The sequence below is a fragment of the Chiloscyllium plagiosum genome, unplaced genomic scaffold (assembly GCF_037043375.1).
Source record: "Chiloscyllium plagiosum isolate Xiang-an unplaced genomic scaffold, Cpla_swu_hap1 HiC_scaffold_18, whole genome shotgun sequence".
In the NCBI taxonomy this organism is placed as follows: Eukaryota; Metazoa; Chordata; class Chondrichthyes; order Orectolobiformes; family Hemiscylliidae; genus Chiloscyllium; species Chiloscyllium plagiosum.
Genome location: NW_028270156.1, coordinates 77687036 through 77708503, shown reverse-complemented (window position 1 = coordinate 77708503; position 21468 = coordinate 77687036). Strand labels below are relative to the sequence as shown.

General features: G+C 43.2%; 1 protein-coding gene across 1 annotated transcript in view; it reads right to left on the bottom strand.

Annotated features, from left to right (window-relative positions):
* Positions 1 to 19572, bottom strand: part of LOC122558129 (mucin-6-like) — a 128299-nt gene extending 108727 nt beyond the window's left edge. Inside the window, exons 1-2 of the mRNA XM_043706448.2 lie at positions 19546 to 19572; positions 9008 to 9140 (exon numbers count right to left, since the gene is read on the bottom strand). Of these exons, the coding sequence (XP_043562383.2) occupies positions 9008 to 9140; positions 19546 to 19572 (160 nt within the window). The remainder of the gene's footprint in view (positions 1 to 9007; positions 9141 to 19545) is intronic.
* Between the last annotated feature and the right edge of the window lie 1896 nt (positions 19573 to 21468).

The window sequence follows — 21468 nt, the reverse complement described above, 5'->3', positions numbered from 1 at the left end:
AAAAAATAGCACGTTCTTTCTACATACTGGGCCCAGTTCCTCAAGGTAGGGTGAAACAAGTCAAACTTCCCAAACAAAGGCATGATGTAAGAAATGCTTACCCTAACTCAAAGAGAACTGGTGCGAAAGAGTTTCTATAGGAATTTGCTTTTCTCTCATCAACACTTAAATAATTCCACAGAGGCCAGTATCCCGTCACCAAGTCACCCTTTCTTTACAATGAACAGTCCTTGCCTTTTGTACTGCCTCTTCAGCGTTAGCTATCAGAATGCCAGAATTTCTGACACTCTTCTCTTTATCTGTCAGCCAGATTAAGAGTCAAAAAGTGTAGTGCTGGAAAAGCACAGTAGATCAGGCAGCATCTGAGAGCAGGAGAGTCAACGATTCAAGCATAAGCCCTTTAGAAGGATTGGAGAGGGTTGGGGTGGGGGGAGTGAATATAGGTGGGAAGGCAATAGGTTGATGCAGGTGGGGGTTGATAGTGATAGGTCGGAGGGGAGGGTGGAGTGGATAGATGGGAAGAAAGAAGGACAGGTTGGACAGGTCATGAGGGCAGTGCCATTTTGGAGGTTTGGGTTTGGGATGAGGTGTGGGGAGGGGAAATTTGGAAACTGGTGAATTTTATGTTAAGACCAATTGGTTGTAAACTCCTGAGGCAGAAGTTGAGGTGTTCTTCCTCCAGTTTGCATGTGACCTTATTTTGATGGCAGAGGAGGCCCAGGATCAACATGTCATTGGGGAAGTGGGAGGAGGAATTGAAATGGCTGGCAACTGGAAGATGTTCCCTGAACCTATCCCCTAGTCTGCACCCCGTGTCTCCAATGTAGAGGAGACCATATCAGGAGTAAGGGATGCAATAAAACAGGTTAGAGGAAATGCATGTGAATCTCTGCTGGACTTGGAATGATTCTTTGGGGCCTTGGATGGAGGGGAGGTGTGAGGGCAGGTGTTGCACCTCCTGCGGCCACAGGGAAAGGTGCCAGGTGTGGAGGTGAGGTTGTTGGCAAGTGTAGACCTAATGAGGGAGTTGCGATGGAACAGTCCCTGTGGAAAGTGGATAGGGGTGGGGAAGGAATTATCATTTTGTTGGTGGAGACAGACTGCAGGTGGTGAAAATGGTGGAGGATGATGCGTTGGATTTGGAGATTAGTGGGATGGAATGTGAGGACTAGGCAGACTCCATCCTTGTTGTGGCTGAGTGCGGGGTTTGGCGGGGGGGGGGGGGGGGGGAGGTGAGTGGCTTAGGGCAGAGATGTGGGAAAGGTAGGAGATATAGTTGAGGGCATCGTTGGTCGGTGGAGATGGAGATAGAGAGGTTCAGGAGGGAAGGAGATGTCAGCGATGGTCAGGTGAATTTGAGGTCAGGATGGAAGGTGCGGGTGAAGTTGATGAACTGTTCAAGCTCCTTTTGAGAGCACGAGACAGCGCCAATACAGTTATAAATGTAGCAGAGGAAAAGGTGGAGGATGGTGCCAATGTAGTTGCACAAGAGGGACTGTTCCATGTATCCTATGAAGAGGCAGGCATACTTGGAAGCATGCAGTTACCCATAGCAGTCCCTCTGATTTGCAGGAAGTGGGAGCCATGTGAGTACTCATAGCCACTCCTCTGGTTTGTCGGAAGTAGGCCTCATCTTCTGCCTTGGGAACTTACAACCATATGGCCTTAATATAGAATTCACCAGCTTCCAAATACAAAAATATTACCAACATAAATATGTTTTCCAGACTGGTGCATCACAGCTAAACTCCACTGCATCATTGCATGTCTGTCGCTAGAACAATCACTCCTCTCAAATGATTTTTAGTATATGGAAGGCGTAAGATATAATGATGCATAAACAAAACATGAGATAAAACTCATCTATACAAATTAAGGAACTGACACAGTGTTCATTACACGAACATCACTGCATTTTCCATACATACTGTAGCGTCTGAACTCATGTATCTTTAATCAAAAGACTCCATATTCATAGACTCATACAGCATGGAATCAGACCCCTCAGTCCAACCGGTCAATGCCGACCATGTACCCAAACTAAGCTAGTTCCATCTGCTTGCGCTTTGCGTAACTCTTTTCTGAACTCTCTTCAGTTTAATAATATCCTTGCATAATTCTGGCCTTATCTGCTGCTGACCACACATTTTTACACTCTGTCCGTTCCTGCTATGTTCTTATTATCATTAACTACATAGCTTTCCTACTCTATATACTTGTCTTTTCTCTTTAATTTACTATGTCTCCCCTTGTGTGATCAATCACTCCCAATTAAAGCCGCCTCTGCCATCTTAGCTGTACAACTTTGCAGAACTCTGATACCAGCACTGTTCAGGTGAACTTGTTCCATTAATACACCTCCCAGTTTTCAGTACTGATGTCAGTGCCAAGGAACGGAAAATAATTTCTCACATATCAACCATGAATTTAAATCTGTAATAGAACATGGAATAATACAGCAAAGTACAGGCCCTTCGGCCCTCGATGTTGTGCTGACCTTTTATCCTCTTCTAGGATCAAACTAACCTGCATAGCCTTCGTTTTATTATCATCCATGTGCCTATCCAAGAGTCACTTAAATGTCCTTAATGTATCTGATTCTACAGATGCATTCCATACACCAACATGCTCTGTGTAAAGAACCTACCTCTGACATCTCCCTTGAACCTTCCTCCAATCACTTTAAAATTATGCCCTCTCATGATAGCCATTTCCACCTGGGAAAAAGTCTCTGAATATTCACTCTATCTATGCCTCTCAATATCTTGTACACCTCTGTCAAGTCTCCTCTCATCCTTTTTCATTCCAATGAGAAAAGCCCTAGCTCCTCAACCTTTTTTTAATAAGACATGCCCTCCAGTCCAGGCAATATTCTGGTAAATCACCTCTGCACCATGTCTAAAGCTTCCATTTCTTCCTATAATGAAGTGACCAGAACTGAACACAATATTCCAAGTGTGTTCTACCTAGGGCTTTATCGAGCTATAGCATAACCTTGCGACTCTTAAACTTAATCCCCCTGCTAATGAAAGCCAATACACTACACATCTTCTTAACAACTTGGGTGACAACTTTGAGGGATCTATGGTCATGGATACCCAAGATCCCACTGTTCCTCCACACTGCCAATAATCCTCCCTTTATCCCTGTATTCTGCATTCAGATTCAACCTTCCAAAATTAATCACCACACTTTTCCAGGCTGACCTCCATCTACTAGTTCTCAGCCCAGTTCTGCATCCTGTCAGTGTCCCGTTGCAATCTACAACTGCCTTTACACTATCCACAACTCCATCAACCTCTATGTCATTAGCAAACTTCTTAACCCACCCTTCCACTTCCTCATCCAAGTCATTTATAAAAATCACATAGAGCAGAGGTTGCAGAACAGATCCCTGCAGAACACCACTGGTCACAGGCTCCAGGCTGAATACCTTCCATCTACTGTAATACTCTGTCTTCTATAGGCCAGCCAATTCTGTATCCAGATAGCCAAATTTCCCTACATCTAACGCCTCCTTTCTTTCTGAATGTGCCTACCATGGGAAAACTTATCAAATGGCTTGTTAAAATCCACATCCATTGCTCTACTTTTATCAATGTGTTTTGTCACATCCTCAAATAATTCAATAAGGCTTGTGAGGCATGACCTACCCCTTGCAAAGCCATACTCTAATCAAACTATGGTTTTCCAAGTAATCATTAATCCTGTCTCTCAGAATCCTCTCCAATAATTGCCCACCACTGGAGCAAGACTGATTGGTCTGTAATTGCCATGATTATCCCTATTCTCTTTCTTGAACAATGGAATAACATTTATCACCCTCCAGTCGTCTGGCACTACTCCAATCTTTGCAAAGAATGTATTACTTTCTTGTATTAATATCAGTTATCTGAGAATTTCTTTATTGAAAAATTTAAAACTGCTTACTCAAACTGCTTTTAGATCTTTTCTACCATTTGTAGGCCATCATCATTTTGTTCCATTCTGTTTATTGGGCTAACTTTTCTCTATTTGGTTGATCCCAGGACAGGATTTTCCCAAGAGATTAGAGCATTTCTAGGGTGGATTCACACTTAGCCCTGTGTATTTTGAGCTTGACCATGGGAATGTCATGCATATCTAAGTGCCATTAATTACACTGGGAATATGTCAACGTCATTACTCACAGGAGTCCTTGGAGTGTGTCAGTGTTACTACAAATAGTGGTCTGGGTGTCAGTGTCTCAATTCCACATAGACATTTGATGCTTTAAGATAAGGTTTCATAGAGTTTGGGGTAACATGTTAGCAATGTTTGAATAAACAGACCATTTGCAGGCCAGCAAGCTATTACTAGTCAGTGTTGCAGAGCTTTGACTACCTACAATCTATTGAATTCCTAGTGTGAAAACAGGTCATTCGGCCCAACAAGTCCACACCAACGCTCAAAGAGTTAGCAGACCCACTCCGCTACCTTATTGCCCCCAACTAATACACCTAGCATATACATCTCTGAACACTAAGGACAAGTTAGCACAGCCAATTCACCTAATCTGCACATCTTTGGACTGTGGGAGAAAACCAGAGCACCCAGTGGAAACCCACAGAGACACAGTGAGAACATGCAAACTCCACACAGTCATCAAGGCTGGAATCAAACCTGGGTCCCAGGCGCTGTGAGGCAGCGGTGCTAACCACTGACCCACTGTAGTATTGACTTAGATAAAAGGACCAATAAATTTATCGACTCCATTCTTGTCGCGTCAACTATATCATCCCTCTCCAATGTTACAATAGTTTCATACATCAATACTACCACTACTCACCTTCCATTTCCTTCCCAATTTTTCTCAGATGCGTTGTTGTCAAGAAAATCAAATTCTGAACCTTCCCCTTCCTTGAGCCAGATCTGTACCATTCCCAATATATCATTCTTCCATGTGGCACTCATACCTGTATCTCAAGTATTACTCACTATACTCTGGCCATATACAAACACACCAAACTTATTTAAGACGGCTCTGCATTTGCCTCAATCTGATTGTTCCTTTCGCTGGCGTTTGTTTATTTTACTGTTATTATCCCTTTCCAGTTCTCTGTGCATCTTTCCACCTCTCAAATGCCTTATTCTGGTGGATCCATTGGGTTAGTTTAAATCCCTTAACCTCTTGCATTAATTAATTTGCCTGCAAAGGTGTTGTTCCCAGTTCCTGTTGAGATGCAACTTGTTCTGGCTAAACAGATCTTGTCTGCCCCAAATTGGTCCTAACACTTGAGAATTTTATGCCATTTCTTGAGATGTGCTTTAGTTTGCTTTGCTCTTTTATTTCAGTGCACACTAGCCTGTAGCACTAAGAGTATTTCAGAAACTAATATCTGAGATCATGCTTTCTAACTTTCCCTCTAGCTCTTGAAAGTCCAAATATAGGACATGAACCCCTTCCTTTTCTAGGTCAATCATTCCCATATTGACCAAGACTTCTGGCTATTTCTCTTCTGCTCTCAGTACTGTGCTCTCTGTACTCCCAGTAATGTTCTTTATTCTGGCACTGAGGAGGAAACACACCACATGAGACATTGATGTTTGTAGAAATGCCTTTCTTGCTGAGTATAGAATTCCCAATGATCAGTGCAATTGTCATTTGTCTCACATGTCATTGGTGTACCAATCGAATCTTCCAACCAAAGTCACTGCCATTCAGCACTGAAAACTAGCTTGAGAGCATAGAACAATCTTCTTTTGCCCACGCTGTTGGATGGTCACCTATTTACCTTTCTGACAAATTCTGTGCAGCTGTTGTGTAGGCATCTCCTCGAACATGCGCTGGAAATACTTCTCAGCCAAAAATCAATAGGGTATTCATTAAAACTGTGACAAATCTAATTCAGATAACCCTAAAACTCCAGTTGTGCAAAGTTGTCATTCAATCCCACTGGAACAATATTAGAAGAATGTTCTTGATAAGCAAAGGTTCTAGACTGGTAACATCAAAATAGTACACTTCAATGTGATCATGCTGAACAAACAGAACACAGAGACCTTGGCAAACACAAAACCATTGTCAAGGCTACAGTAATGGCTGTAATATCCTGAATAAGGTATGCAACAAGAGGTGTTTTTAACACAGGTGAAACTGGACTGTTTTCCATCATTTATCAAATTGCGTAGTAATGTTTCAGGTGACAAGTATAATGGTGGAAAGAAAACAAAGCAATGTGTCAATGCTAAGGTTTGCAGCAACAAAGGAGGTACCAAAAAACTGAGACTGTTTGTGACTGTAAAGTCTAAGAAATCCTGCACTGCTTTGCAAATACTAAGGCACGATTTACATGATGAGACTAACAAAATCATCTGGATGACATGCAGAATTTTTGCGCTGTAGTTCAAAAAATGGACAAGATGTATGAAGGGAAGAAAAAATTGATTATCAGCCAGTGAAGAGTCCAATGAACGCCTGCCCACTCACTCATCTGTTTCTCTAGCTGAAGTAATGAAGGTTAAAGAGATACTCGTGGATCTTGCACTGCAATATGAAAATATGTTTGACTGCATTGACAATTCATCCAAAGATGGCAAGCTCAGCAGAAAAAGATTATGGAGGTTTTCCAGAGCTAACTCCCAACATTTTTTAGTATCAAGGTCAAGCAAATGCTTTTTAAATATTCACTACATTGTAGTGTTTTTACTTGCTTTATTTTGACATAGAATACATTTGTAGCCTTCACTACCTATAGGTTCTGCATAACACAAATTTGTGGGGGAAACCCCTTGCAATTTGATCTTGCATCGGTCCAATGTACTTTCCTCATGATGATCCTGTTAGTACTATGTCTTCTCAAATGAATATCTCAGCATCTTGACTAAAGTCTTTATTTTTCACATCCACATTTTTCCCAATGCCTACTGTGATGATGCTGTCACTTTGAAAAGGTTATTTTGTCCTTGGGTTTTTCTCAAGAGAGGTTGCAAGGCAGAGGTGCCGAAATGTCTACTTTAACAATAATGTGGAGATGCCAGTGTTGGACTGGGGTGGACAAAGTTAAAAATTACACAACATCAGATTATAGTCCAACAAGTTTATTTGGAGTACTGCTCCTTCGTCAAGCAGTCAGTCCATGTGATATTTTACAAATTCCTACTTTGGAAATAGAACCAGTCTGACTCAAGGTTGAAATATAGACAGATTCTAACCTCACACCTTTAATGCATTGTCTAAGTGTTTTTTCTAAAATCTTAAGTTATCTTGGGAATGTGGTTTGAAAGAAGTTCTGGGATTTACATATTATGAATCAAAACCTGCAACCCATCCTAAGTGTTTAAGACTTAACAACAATCTAGGTTTCGGAGAAAGTGAGGACCGCAGATACCGGAGATCAGAGTTGAGAGTTGGAGGCTTGGGACTGTACCAAGACTCCCCAGTCCCATACCTCCAATTTGATACTCCCAGTCTCAAGCCTCCAACCTGGCACCGCCCCCTTCACCAGTCCTACCTGTCCATCTTCCTTCCTTCCTATTCATCAGCTCCAGCCTCCCCTCTGACCTATCACTTCCACCCACACCTTCCTCTACCTATCACATTCCCAGCTACCTTCACCCCATCCCCAACCCCCTCCTATTTATCTCTCAGCACCCGCGGCCCACAAGCCTCATTCCTGATGAAGGGCTTATGCCCGAAATGTTGATTCTCCTGCTCCTCGGTTGCTGCCTGACTTGCTCTGCTCTTTGAGCACCACACTCTCAACAATAATCTAGGTTTGTTCAATACATGGCACACTTTGATCTTTTACTTTAACAATGGCAGGGGAGTGGCCAGTTCTCCCAATTCAGGTTTTTTTTTTCTAATTTGGTTTAGTTGTAACAGTGAGAAGCTGCTGGGTCGGCTGTAGCACAGAAGTTGTTGCAGTGCAGAGAAAGACTCCAAGCTTCAGCAGATGATTCCGACTGACTTTTCTCTCTGAAATCTCTCCTTGCCAAGGGGTGTGTTTATGGGATGTTAATTGGACCAGCTCCTTCATTAAACTGCTGTGTCGGGTCAGTTAAGTTTTCCAATAATTAAGTTATTCTAAATTCTATATTCTTTTGTTCGTATTTCAACTGCAGTGTTTTTGCTGTTTTCCTTAAAGCTGAGTGGTTTGACCAGCTGCATCACACCTGGAATATCCACTTCACATCTGCCTTTAAAATAAGAAAAAGTTAGGGTTTGGGTTACCTTCTTAAGATATTTTGAAGGAGTCTGGCCTGGTCTCTAACACTACTCAAAGTCAAGTGAAATATTCAACATAACAGTTCTTGGTTTAAGAAAAATCTTGTTATTCGCACATATTGAGATCATTTTGTCTTTGCCAAAAAAATGGTAGAGAGGTACCGGGCATCTTGAAATGGACCTCGTAGCATATCATCACATTAATACCAATGCTCTGGCTTTTACCATTTTTAAAGTGGTCTACTGTTGAATGGTCAGTAGGACATTTAATACACAAATAAGGCTTCCCAACTCTATATAAACCCACCAGTTTCACTGGTGAAACAGAGTAGCCCAAAAGGAGGAATCATGAATTAATTTTGTCAGCCTAGAATAGCACAGCTGAACAAAAATCATTTTTGTTGTTTCCAATCTAGGCATTCCAACTCTGTACTCCCAACACCACTTAGTTTATTAGTGATCCACTCAGTGCTGACAGCTGTCAAGACTACTTAAATGAAGTTCAGGCATAGAAATAGCCCTGGCCTCATGGCCCACAGCAACAACTGGCGCATATCAGGAGCAGCAAATTATTGCAGCTGCTGGAATCTAGACTCGAAAAATTAGCTTGCTCTCTCTCCATGGATGCTGTCTAATCCGCTGTGATCTCCAGCATTTGTTGTTTTTGGCACATATCAGTAGTTATTTGATTCAGAGTTAAAACCTACACTATTAACAAATAATGTGTTTTGCCTTAAATGTTGATAATATATTGTGAACCTTAGACAGATATTATGAGGTATTTTGAAATTTACAGGATAATAATTATTATAGGATACTTACTGCATCGCTCTACTGAATTTCTCCAGCCTACTAAGAGAACACCTCTTTTGGCACAAGCACTAACATATGAAGCAAGACTTGCACACATGAAGTCATTTGTTCGCTCATAGTTGCATGTCTCAAATCTACAGTTCTGAAAAGAAATAAATGAAAAGAAACAATTATTTGCACAATGATATACTTAAAGTATATTACAATATGTTGTCTCCATGGCTATTAAATAATAGTTTAATTCATGTGAATTTCAATTACAATAAATGCTAAAGATTGGGATCACAACTACAATATTCACACCCATGGGGAGATTAATGATGATGTGGAAACAAATTCGTGTGACTGTGCCAATGCTTGGGAAGTCTTAAAAATTGATGACATATATAAAACTTATTGCAAATGTCTATGTACTACTCTTGATATTGTAAAGATGATACTTTTGAGTGCGAGCAGCAGCTAAGGTAAGACAGTTTGTTTTAAAATTACTTACCGGTAGCGGGCAGCGGTGTTTTTTTCTCTCTTTACAGAAAGAGCGGGCGCAGCAGGGGGAAGTGACGAAGACCAGAGGGGCAGCCTGGTAGGTTTTTTTTCCCTTTAAAAGCGCGCAGGAGAAGAACCCGAGGCACTACAGAGATAGTGCCTCCCACCCACCCTCCTCCTCTAACCTAAATAATAAGATCCGTTGTGGTAAGTAGGTAAGTGCTGCATTTTGCTTGTTGTATTCTTTAGACCCAGTTTTTTATAAAAGGTTACTTTCAGAAGGATGGCAGTGAAGGCAGTGCAATGTTCCTCTTGCAACATGTTTGAGGTGAGGGATGCCATGGACGTCCCTGCTGATTACACTTGCAGGAATTGCACCCATCTCCAGCTCCTCCAAGACCGTGTTAGGGAACTGGAGCTGGAGTTGGATGAACTTAGGATCATTCAGGAGGCAGAGGGGGTCATAGATCGGAGCTTTAGGGAAGTAGTAACTCCAAAGATGGCAGATAGATGGGTGACAGTGACGGGGACTGGGAGGAAGCAGCCAGTGCAGGGACCCCCTGCGGCCGTTCCCCTCAAGAACAAGTATACCGTTTTGGATACTTGTGGGGGGGATGACTTACCAGGGGTAAGTAACGGGGCTCAGGCCTCTGGCACGGAGCCTGTCCCCGTTACTCAGAAGGGAAGGGTGGAGAAGAGCAGAGCAATAGTAATTGGGGACTCGATAGTTCGGGGCACAGATAGACGGTTTTGTGGGAACGAGAGAGACTCACGTTTGGTATGTTACCTCCCAGGTGCAAGGGTATGTGATGTCTCTGATCGTGTTTTCCGGGTCCTTAAGGGGGAGGGGGAGCAGCCCGAAGTCGTGGTCCACATTGGCACCAATGACATAGGTAGGAGGAGCGCTGAGGATGTTAGGCAGGCTTTCAGGGAGCTAGGTTGGAAGCTCAAAGTTAGAACAAACAGAGTTGTTGTCCGTGCCACGTGATAGAGAGTCGAGGAATAGAGAGAGAGAACAGTTAAATGCGTGGCTACAGGGATGGTGCAGGAGGGAGGGATTCCGGTATTTGGATAACTGGGGTTCTTTCTGGGGAAGGTGAGACCTCTATAAACAGGATGGTCTGCACCTGAACCTGAGGGGCACCAGTATCCTTGGTGGGAGGTTTGCTAGTGCTCTTGGGGGTGGTTTAAACTAACTTTGCAGGGGCATGGGAACCCAGACTGTAGCTTTAGGGTGCAGGACCTGGAGTGTAGGGAGGTTAGGAACATGGCATCAATTTCAAAGGAGGGTGCCTGTAAACAGGAAAGTGGCTTGAAGTGTGTATACTTCAATGCAAGAAGTATACGAAATAAGGTAGGTGAACTTGCAGCGTGGGTTTGTACCTGGGACTTCGATGTTGTGGCTATTACGGAGACATGGGTAGAACAGGGACAGGATTGGCTGTTGCAGGTTCCAGGGTTTAAATGTTTTAGTAGGGTCAGAGGTGGGGGTAAAAGAGGGGGAGGTGTGGCATTGCTTGTCAAAGATAGTATTACAGCTGTCGAAAAGACGATGGATGAAGACTCGCCATCTGAGGTAGTTTGGGCTGAGGTTAGGAATAGGAAAGGTGAGCTCACCCTGTTAGGAGTTTTTTACAGGCCTCCGAATAGTCCTAGAAACATAGAAGAAAGGATTGCGAGGATGATTCAAGAGAAGAGTGAAAGTAATAGGGTGGTTGTTATGGGGGACTTTAACTTTCCTGATATTGATTGGGAAAGCTATAGCTCAAGTTCGTTAGATGGGTCAGTGTTTGTCCAATGTGTGCAGGAGGGTTTCCTGACACAATATGTAGATAGGCCAACAAGAGGTGAGGCCATACTGGATTTGGTTCTGGGTAATGAACCAGGCCAGGTGGTAGAATTAGAGGTAGGTGAGCACTTTGGGGACAGTGACCACAATTCGGTGACTTTTACTCTAGTGATGGAGAGGGATAAGTGTGCACTACAGGGCAAGGGTTATAGCTGGGGGCAGGGAAATTATGATGCGGTGAGGCATGACTTAGGATGTGTGGCTTGGAAAAGTAAGCTTCAAGGCAAGGGCGTAATTGATATGTGGAGCTTGTTCAAGGAGCAACTATTGAGTGTCCTTGATAAGTATGTACCCGTCAGGCAGGGAGGAAAGGGTCGTGTGAGGGAGCCGTGGTTTAATAAGGAATTGGAATCCCTTGTTAAAGGGAAGAGGGCGGCCTATGTAAAGATGAGGCGTGAAGGTTCAATTGGGGCGATTGAGAGTTATAAGGTAGCCAGGAAGGACCTGAAGAGCAGCAAGGAGGGGACATGAAAGGTCCTTAGTTGGTAGGATTAGGGAAAACCCTAAGGCTTTCTATAGGTATGTCAGGAATAAAAGAATGACTAGGGTAGGAATAGGTCCAGTCAAGGATAGTAGTGGGAAGTTGCGTGTGGAGGCTGAAGAGATTGGGGAGACACTGAAAGAATACTTTTCGTCAGTATTCAATCAGGAACAGGACATTGTTGTCAATGTGAGTACTGAGTCACAATTAAGTAGAATGGATGGCTTTGAGGTATGTAGAGAAGAGGTGTTGGAAATTCTGGAAAGGGTGAAAATAGATAAGTCCCCTGGGCCTGATGGCATTTATCCTAGGATTCTCTGGGAAGCAAGGGAGGAGATTGCAGAGCCATTGGCCTTGATTTTTATGTCCTCGTTGTCTACAGGAGTAGTGCCAGAAGATTGGAGGCTAGCAAATGTGGTTCCCTTGTTCAAGAAGGGGAGTAGGGATAACCCTAGTAACTATAGGCCGGTGAGTCTCACTTCTGTTGTGCGCAAAATCTTAGAGAGAATTGTAAGGGATAGAATTTATGAACATCTGGATAGGAATAATGTGATCAAGGATAGTCAGCATGGTTTTGTGAAGGGCAGGTCGTGCCTCACAAACATTATTGAATTCTTTGAGAAGGTGACTAAGGAGGTGGACAAGGAGAAAGCGGTAGATGTGGTGTATATGGATTTTAGTAAGGCGTTTGATAAGGTTCCCCATGGTAACTTATGTCAGGAATAAAAGAATGACTAGGGTAGGAATAGGTCCAGTCAAGGATAGTAGTGGGAAGTTGCGTGTGGAGGCTGAAGAGATTGGGGAGACACTGAAAGAATACTTTTCGTCAGTATTCAATCAGGAACAGGACATTGTTGTCAATGTGAGTACTGAGTCGCAAAAAATACGGAGGTATGGCATTGAGGGTGAGTTGGAGGTTTGGATTAGGAGTTGGCTGGCTGGAAGAAGACAGAGGGTAGTAGTTGATGGCAAAGGTTCATCTTGGAGTGCCGTCACTAGCGGTGTTCCGCAAGGATCTCTTTTGGGACCATTGCTGTTTGTCATTTTTATAAATGACCTGGAGGAGGGGTTAGAAGGTTGGGTGAGCAAGTTTGCAGATGATACGAAAGTCGGAGGAGTTGTAGACAGTGAGGAAGGATATGGCAGGTTACAGCAGGATATAGATAAGCTGCAGAACTGGGCAGAAAGGTAAATAGTGCGGTGAAGAAGGCATATGGCGTACTGGCTTTTATTGGTAGAGGAATTGAGTTCCGGAGTACTGAGGTCATGTTGCAGTTGTATAAGACTCTGGTGCGGCCGCATCTGGAGTATTGTGTGCAGTTTTGGTCGCCATATTATAGGAAGGATGTGGAGGCACTGGAACGGGTGCAGAGGAGGTTTACCAGGGTGTTGCCTGGTATGGTAGAAAGATCGTATGAGGAAAGGCTGAGGCACTTGGGGTTGTTTTCATTGGAGAAAAGAAGGTTTAGGGGTGACTTGATAGAGGTGTACAAGATGATTAGGGGTTGAGATAGGGTCGACAGTGAGAATCTTTTTCCACGTATGGAGTCAGCTATTACAAGGGGGCATAGCTTTAAATTAAGGGGGGGTAGGTATAGGATAGATGTTAGGGGTAGGTTCTTTACTCAGCGAGTCGTGAGTTCATGGAATGCCCTGCCAGTAGCAGTGGTGGACTCTCCCTCATTATGGGCATTTAAGCGGGCATTGGATAGGCATATGGAGGATAGTGGGCTAGTGTAGGTTATGGGCTTGAATCGGCGCAACATCGAGGGCCAAAAGGCCTGTACTGCGCTGTATTCTTCTATTTTCTATGTTCTTTGATACCATTTTACTTTTCCTGAATTTCTAATTATAGATTGAATTGAGAAAAGAACTAAGTCAAAAAGCTTTAAGGGTTACTGGAGGATTGTTGCATCTGTGAAAGGCAAATAACCTGACACTCATTGTAAGCACCATTTATACTGCTTTCTACACAACTGTTTGTTCCAGGAGTGATTAAAGTGTGACTGGAGACAAACTGAGCTGAGACTGTGTACTGGTGGAGTTTTGGTTGGTAGCTGAGTGCTGATTGGTCTATGGCTAGTAATCAGTTACTGATGACAAAGGCATTCTGCTTGCCAAACACTATGTGATTGGTTCTCAGGTCGCAAATCAGCTTGGGACTAGATACAGAGACTAGATCATACTTCCACGAGTTCAAGAGCCTTCCCTGTTCTTCAGTATGAAAAGGAGAGTTGATGGCTTAGTGGTGTTGTTGTTAGGTTAATAATCCAGTAGACCCAGGTAATATCCTAGGGATCTTGGTTCAAATCCTGCTAGGGCACGAAGTTGTCAGTTGTCAGGGGAAACTCCTAACTAATGTCCTTCAGGGAAGAAAACTTGTCTTCTTTACCTAGTCTGGCCTACATCTGAATCCAGATCCACGCCAATGAGGGTTCCTCTTAACTGTCCCTGAGCAATAAATGCTGCTCGTCCCATAAGTACACATTTTTTTTAAAAGCCACTTGAAAAAAGTATGTTTATCTTTTACTTCAGGGTTGTGTGACTTCTAATTGATGCCTTTGATACATGAACCAGACACCCTTCGCCTAATGTTAGACAGTGGAAGCACCCAGAGAAGGATGACCAAGAATCAGCATTCTGACTAGCGCAAGAATCACTTCAAGAAAAAATTAAAATTCTTTCTCAATCTTTCCCTTCATTCATAGCATCTATCTGTTATTTCCTCTATATGCATACAAGGGATTAGAATTATCATCAATAGAATTGTATTCCTAATCAGCTAGAGTTGAATTAGTCCTAATAAATTGTGAATTCTTTACAGTACAGAAATGCTGGTTCTAAAAAACAGGTAAATTGTGGAATTCTTGATTTCCAGTGTGGTTCTGCAATGAGGCATAACAATTTTCAAAAATTTATCATCTTATTCACACATGTAACTGTAATAACTCAGAAGACCTGACTGGAAAGGAACACCATTTATGGAACACCAAAATACAGCTACTATGTATGGCATACATAGGCTAGTCCCAGCGTGAGACAGTTCTGCAGAGCCATCCCTGGGTCTTCTTTATTTCCCTTTCCTGTGTTGAGCTGTTCCACATTTGTACCAATAATTTGAGCATTCGTTCTCAATAGTCTCAGACATTCATTAATTTTACTAGATGAACTCCATTGGGTCAAAGTCCCTATGTAGTTATTTTAATCAAGACGTTCAAACATGCTATGATTAACGTGGAGGGCTAATGGGACTTGAACCCAGATTGTTTGGTCCAGAGTTAGGAACACTGTCACTGCAATACAAGACCCCTCTGGGTCTGCTTTTTTTTAAAAAAAGCAATCTGTTCAGAGATGTTAAGACATCTCTCCGGAACAGGTGGAATTTGAACCCATGACTCCTGACTCAGAGATCAGGACCTTACCACTGTCCCTGGGTTTGCCTTATTTGTTTTTAATCACCCTGTTCAGAGATGCTATTACACATCTCTGAAACAAGTGGGATTTGAAATCAGGCCTCCACTACCCAGAGGTAGGGACACTACTACTGTCACAAGGGCCCACCTGGGTCGGCTTTCCTTTGTCTTTAAATCAACATGTTCATGAACAATCTCTGGAACAGAGAAGCCATGAACTCTGTCCTCCTGGCTCAGAGATTTTCTCTATGCCACAAGAGCACTTAAGAAAGGTCAAGGCCTCAAACACACTGTTGCAGGGAAAACCTAAAGAATTAGACTTCAGTTGGCAGCAGAGAGGAACAGCGAGTATGGGGATTGACCCAGAAACTTCAGCAATATCAGCACTATGCTTTAACCATCAGAACCAATGGCCAACAGGCTTTTGGTTGACTTTTTTTCATTCTTTTTTAGAGGCAGAAGAGCAATCACACACAACTGAGCAACTTTCCCACCATCGAAATCATGGTGTCTTTTCTTTGGTGTTTTTTTACCACCAGTAATCACCAGAATAGCTAATTCAATAGTTACATGCAAAGCAACTGTGGGCAATGCATACCATCAAAAGTATGGGGAGGGAGGGAGAGAGGGAAGGAGCTAAATCAAAATGGAGTTGAAGAGGAAACTGGGTCTGCTTTGTTTGTTTTCCTTTCTTTTTGTTACTTATACTGAGAAGAGCTTTCACACGCAACTGACCAACTTTTCCAACACCAAAATCACTGGGTTCTTTTAAATTTAATACCCCCATCAACTTCAGGAAACAAGGACAAGAACATGCCCCTATCGACATCAATGGAGCTAGGTGGACACGGTCAAAAATGTCAAGTTCCTAGGAGTGATGATAACCAATAGTCTGTCCTGGACCACCCACATTGACGCGATTGATCAAGAAAGCACAACAATGCCTCATCCTCCTCAAAAGACTAAGAAAATTCAGCACGTATATAAGGACCCTCCCCACCTTTTATAGATGCACTGTGGAAAGCATTTTCGCCGGATGCATCCCTGCTTGGTACGGCAACTGCTCTGCCCTGGACCGTAAGATAGTACAGAAAGTTGTGAACATAGCCCAGGCCATCACACAAGCCAACTCCCCATCCACTGACTCTATCTACGCATCTCACTGCCATGGAAAGGCAGCTAACATTATCAAAGACTCCTCCCACCCCAGTTGTAACCTCTTCCAACCTTTTTCAACAAGCAAAAGAAACAAAAGTTTTAAACACATACACCAACAGGTGGAAGAGCAGCTTCTTCCCCCTGTTATTAGACTGGCGAATCGACCTCTCAAATTTCAAATCTAATGTTGATCTTGTGTTTTGTACATCTTCTGTGCAGCCATAACGTTCTATGCCTCACTCTGTCCAATCACCCTATGATCTATATGTTATGATCTGCCTACACTGCATGGAAAACAAAACATTTCACTGCATTTAGGTACAGGTGAAAATAATGGAATACACAGTGGTTATCACTGCTGCCTCACAGTGCCAGAGACCCGGGTTCAATTCCTGCCTCAGGTGACTGACTGTGTGGAGTTTGCACATTCTTCCCGCGTCTGCATGGGTTTTCTCCGGGTGTTCCGGTTTCCTCCCACAGTCCAAAAACGTGCAGGTTAGGTGAATTTGCCATGCTAAATTGCCCGTAGTGTTAAGTGAAGGGATAAATGTAGGGGAATGGGTCTGGGTGGGTTGTGCTTCGGTGGGTCAGTGTGGACTTGTTGGGCCAAAGGGCCTTTTTCCACACTGCAAGTAATCTAATCTAAATTAAATCACATTAACTGCCAGCAGTAATCACCCGGGTAACCAATTAAATATTTACAAGCAAAGCATTTTAAAGGCAGTGCGAACCAGTAGAATTCAGGTGGATCTAGGGAGAGAGGGAAAGGAACAAATCAAAATGGAGTTGCTGCTCTGCTTTATGTGTTTTTTTAAACCACGAAACACTATCAGTAAAACACGTGTAGCTGATTCAATACTTTTATGCAAAGCCCATTTGGGCAATGCAAACCATCAAAAGTTGGTGGGGATAGGGAGAGAGGGCAGCTGCTGTATCAAAATGGAATTGGAAAAGGAGTGGGTCTGCTTTACATTTCTTTCCCCTCTATACCCAGAAGTGCAGAGGGGACAGTCCATATCACAATTAGAGGAGATGGTGAACATATTAGAATGCATAAAGGTGGATAAATCTCCTGGTCCTGACCAGAAGTATCCAAGAACCCTGCAAGAGGCTAGAGAACAAATTGCAGGGGCCTGACTGATATTTTTGTACTATCATTAGCCACGACTGAGGTCCAGGAAGACTGGAGGATAGCGAATGTTGTGCCCTCATTTAAGAGGGGCTACAAAGAAAAACCTAGGAACTATAGACCAGTAAGGTAGGTAAGTTACTTGAGAAGATTCTGAGGGATAAGATACACATGCATTTGGAAACATGTGGTTGGATTAGGTGTAGTCACCATGTGTTTGTGAGTGGGAGATCATACCTCACAATTTGTTAGACTTTGATGACATGACCAAGAAGGCTGATGAGGACAGGATGGTAGTCATAGTCTATATGGATTTCAGTAGGGCCTTTGATAAGGTTCCACATGGTAGGCTGCTCTGGAAGGTTAGATGCTTGGAATTCAGGGAGAGCTGGCAAACTGGATGCACAATTGGCTTGATGGTAGGAAGTAGAGGGTAATACTGGAAGGATACTTGTCAGAGTGGAGGCCTGTGACTAGTGGTGTACCTCAGAGGTTGGTGCTGGGCCCATAGCTGTATGTTATCCATATCAGTGAATTAGATGAGAATGAACAAGGCATGATTAGTAAGTTTAGATTAGAGTGGTACTGGAAAAGCACAGCAGGTCAGGCAGCATTCGAAGAAAAGGAAAATCAACGTTTCGGGCAAAAGCGCTTCATCAGGAATAGATTAGTAAGTTTGCAGATGATACTTAAATAGGCAGTATCATGGTTATTGAGGAAGGTGATGGGTCAAGAAATGGCAATGGAGTTTAGTAGGGATGTGTGAGGTCTTGCATTTTGGAAAGACAAATTACGGTAGGAGTTTCATGGTGAATGGTAGGACCTTAAGGAGGGTAGTGGAACAGAGAGACCCTGGATCAGGTGCATGGTTCTCTGAAAGGGCAGTGAAGAAGGCTTTTGGCACACTGGCCTTCATCAGTCAGGGCACTGACTAGAATTTGGGAAGTTATGTTACAGTTGTACAGGAGGTTGGTGAGGCCATATTTGGAGTATGGTGTTCCATTTCGGTCACTTTGCTATAGGAAGGATGTTATTAAATTGGAAAGAGTGCAGAAGTAATTTACAAGAATGTTGCTAGGACTCAAGGGACTGAGTTACAGGGAGAGGTTGAACAAGTTAGGATTCTTCTCTTTCGATCGTAATAGACTGAGGGGGATCTTATTGAAGTGTATAACATCATGAGTGGCATGGATAGACAGAATGCACTCTCTTTTTCCCAGGGTTAGGGAATTGAGCACGAGAGGGTATCTGCTTAAGGTTATAGGGGAAAGAATAAAAAGGAAACCTGAGAGGCAACTTTTTTACACAGAGTGGTATGTATATGGAATGAGCTGCCAGAAAGTGGTTGAGATGGGTACATTAACAACATTTAGAAAGAATCCCTACAGTGTGGAAACAGGCACTTCGGCTCAACAAGTCCACACCGACCCACTAAAGAGGAACCTACCCATACTCACTCCCCTATCTTATATTTAGCCCTGACTAATGCACCAAACTGACACATCCCTGGACACTATAGGCAATTTAACATGGCCAATTCACCTAACCTGCACATCTCTCGATTGCGGGAGGAAATCAGAGCATCCGGAGGGGACATAGGGAGAATGCACAAACTGCACACAGTCACCTCAGGCTGGAATCGAATTCTGGTCCCGTGAGGCAGCAGAGCTAACCACTGAGCCACCGTGCCATCAGGATGATGAGGCATTGTTGTGCCTTCTTGTCCAATCGCATCAACGTGGGTGGTCCAGGACAGATTATTGGTTATCGTCACTCCTAGGAACTTGACATTTTTGACCATGTCCACCTAGCTCCATTGATGTAGATAGGGGCATGTTCTTGTCCTTGCTTCCTGAAGTCAATGGGGGGAAAACAAAATCAAAAAGAACCCAATGATTTTGGTGTTGGAAAGGTCAGTCAGTTGCGTCTGATAGCCCTTCTCAGTAAAAGTAACAAAAAAAAAAGGAACAAAAAAAGCAGATCCAGTTTCCCCTCCAACTCCATTTTGATTTAGCTCCTTCCCTCTCTCCTTACCTCCTCTTTACTTTTGATGGTATGCATTGCCCACAATTGTTTTGCTTATAAATATTCAATTAGTTATACTGGTGATTACTGGTGGTAAGAGTGGAAAAAAACACAAAAGAAAAGTCACTATGATTTTGATAGTGGGAAAGATGCTCAGATGTGTGTGATTGCTCTTCTGGCTCTAAAAAGAATGAAAAATAAGTCAACCAAAGGCCTGTTGACCATTGGTTCTGATGGTTAAAGCATGGTGTTGATATTGCTGAAGTTTCTGGTTCAGTCCCCATACTCGCTGTTCCTCTTTGCTGCCAACTGAAGTCTGATTCTTTAGGTTTTCCCTGCAACAGTGTTTGAGGCCTTAACGTTTCTTAAGTGTTCTTGTGGCATAGAGAAAATGTCCCTATCTCTGAACCAGGAGGACAGAGTTCATGGCTTCTCTGTTCCAGAGATTTGTCAAAAGGCATTTTGACAAATATGCGGATAGGAACTGTTTAGAAGGACATGGGCCAAGTGCAGGGAAACAGGGTTAGCATGGATGGACATTTTGGTCGACACGGACCAGTTTGGGCTGAAAGGCCTATCTCCCTGCTGTAGGACTCTATGGCTCTATGAGAAGCAACTGAGGAGGGGAACACAGAAGAGCTGGTGTCAGAGAATGGTGCAAGAGCATCCATCAGAGGGCACTGGTGAGCAGTAGAGTGAGGAGGAATCTGGGACGAGTTGCTCAGGTACCAGTGAATGCCAATGAGCCAATAAAAGAGAGGCAAGTGATAGCAGAGCAACCATTTTAAGAAGGGCTGCTTAGCAACCATTTTAAGAAGGGCTGCTTAGCTATTGATGTGCTGCTAGAGTTTAAGTGTGAGGCTTTGGTGAATACTTGGCTTCAGTGAACAAGGTAAGGGGAAGGTAAGATTCAGTTCTTTGTCTTACTGTGAAGGGTAAGAGATGGCAATCAGAGCAGTGGTAGGTTCGTTCTGTCAGATGTGGGAGATCAGGAAACAGTCAAAAAGTGTGGCACTGGAAAGGTACAGCAGGTCAGGCAGCATCCAAGGAGCAGGGGAGTCGATGTTTCAGGCATAAGCCCTTCATTTGGAATGAAAATGTGTTGCTGGAAAAGCGCAGCAGGTCAGGCAGCATCCAGGGAACAGGAGAATCGACGTTTCGGGCATAAGCCCTTCTTATGCCCGAAACGTCGATTCTCCTGTTCCCTGGATGCTGCTTGACCTGCTGCGCTTTTCCAGCAACACATTTTCAGCTCTGATCTCCAGCATCTGCAGACCTCACTTTCCCTTCATTTGGAATGGCCGAATAAGGTCCTGAAGAGATGATTGTTGGAGGTTAGGCAGATGGGTGGGATCCAAAGCAGTAGGGAGATGAAAGAGGAGATGAGAATAATATAGAAGTTAGTGAGAGCAAGTTAAATAGTATAGGTAGTGTTAGTATTCCTAGTACTAGATAGGGCTTGAAAAAGCATGGCTTGAAGAAAGGGAAGTCTGGAATAAACTTGAATAAATATAAATATTTATAAACATTCAGTAAATATTTTAATGCAAGAGGCCTGACAGGTAAGGCAAATGAACTTGAGGCATTGATGGGTATGTGGCACTGGGATACCATAGCTGTTACAGAAACATACATAAGGGAGGTACAGGACTGGCAACCCAATATTCCGAAGTACGCATGCTATAGGAAGGTTACAGGGGAGAAAAAGTTGCATTTTTGATTAAGGGGAACATCACAACAGTACTCAGAGAAGATATTCTTGAGAGTTTGTCCACTGAGTCTACACCACAGAATCCCTATTGTAGAGGCCCAACAAGTCTATACTTGACCGTCCGAAGAGCATCCCACCCAGAACCATATCCCTAGCCTATCACCCTACATTTCCCATGGTTAACGCACTTAATCGATATATCCCTGAACACTAAGAGCAAT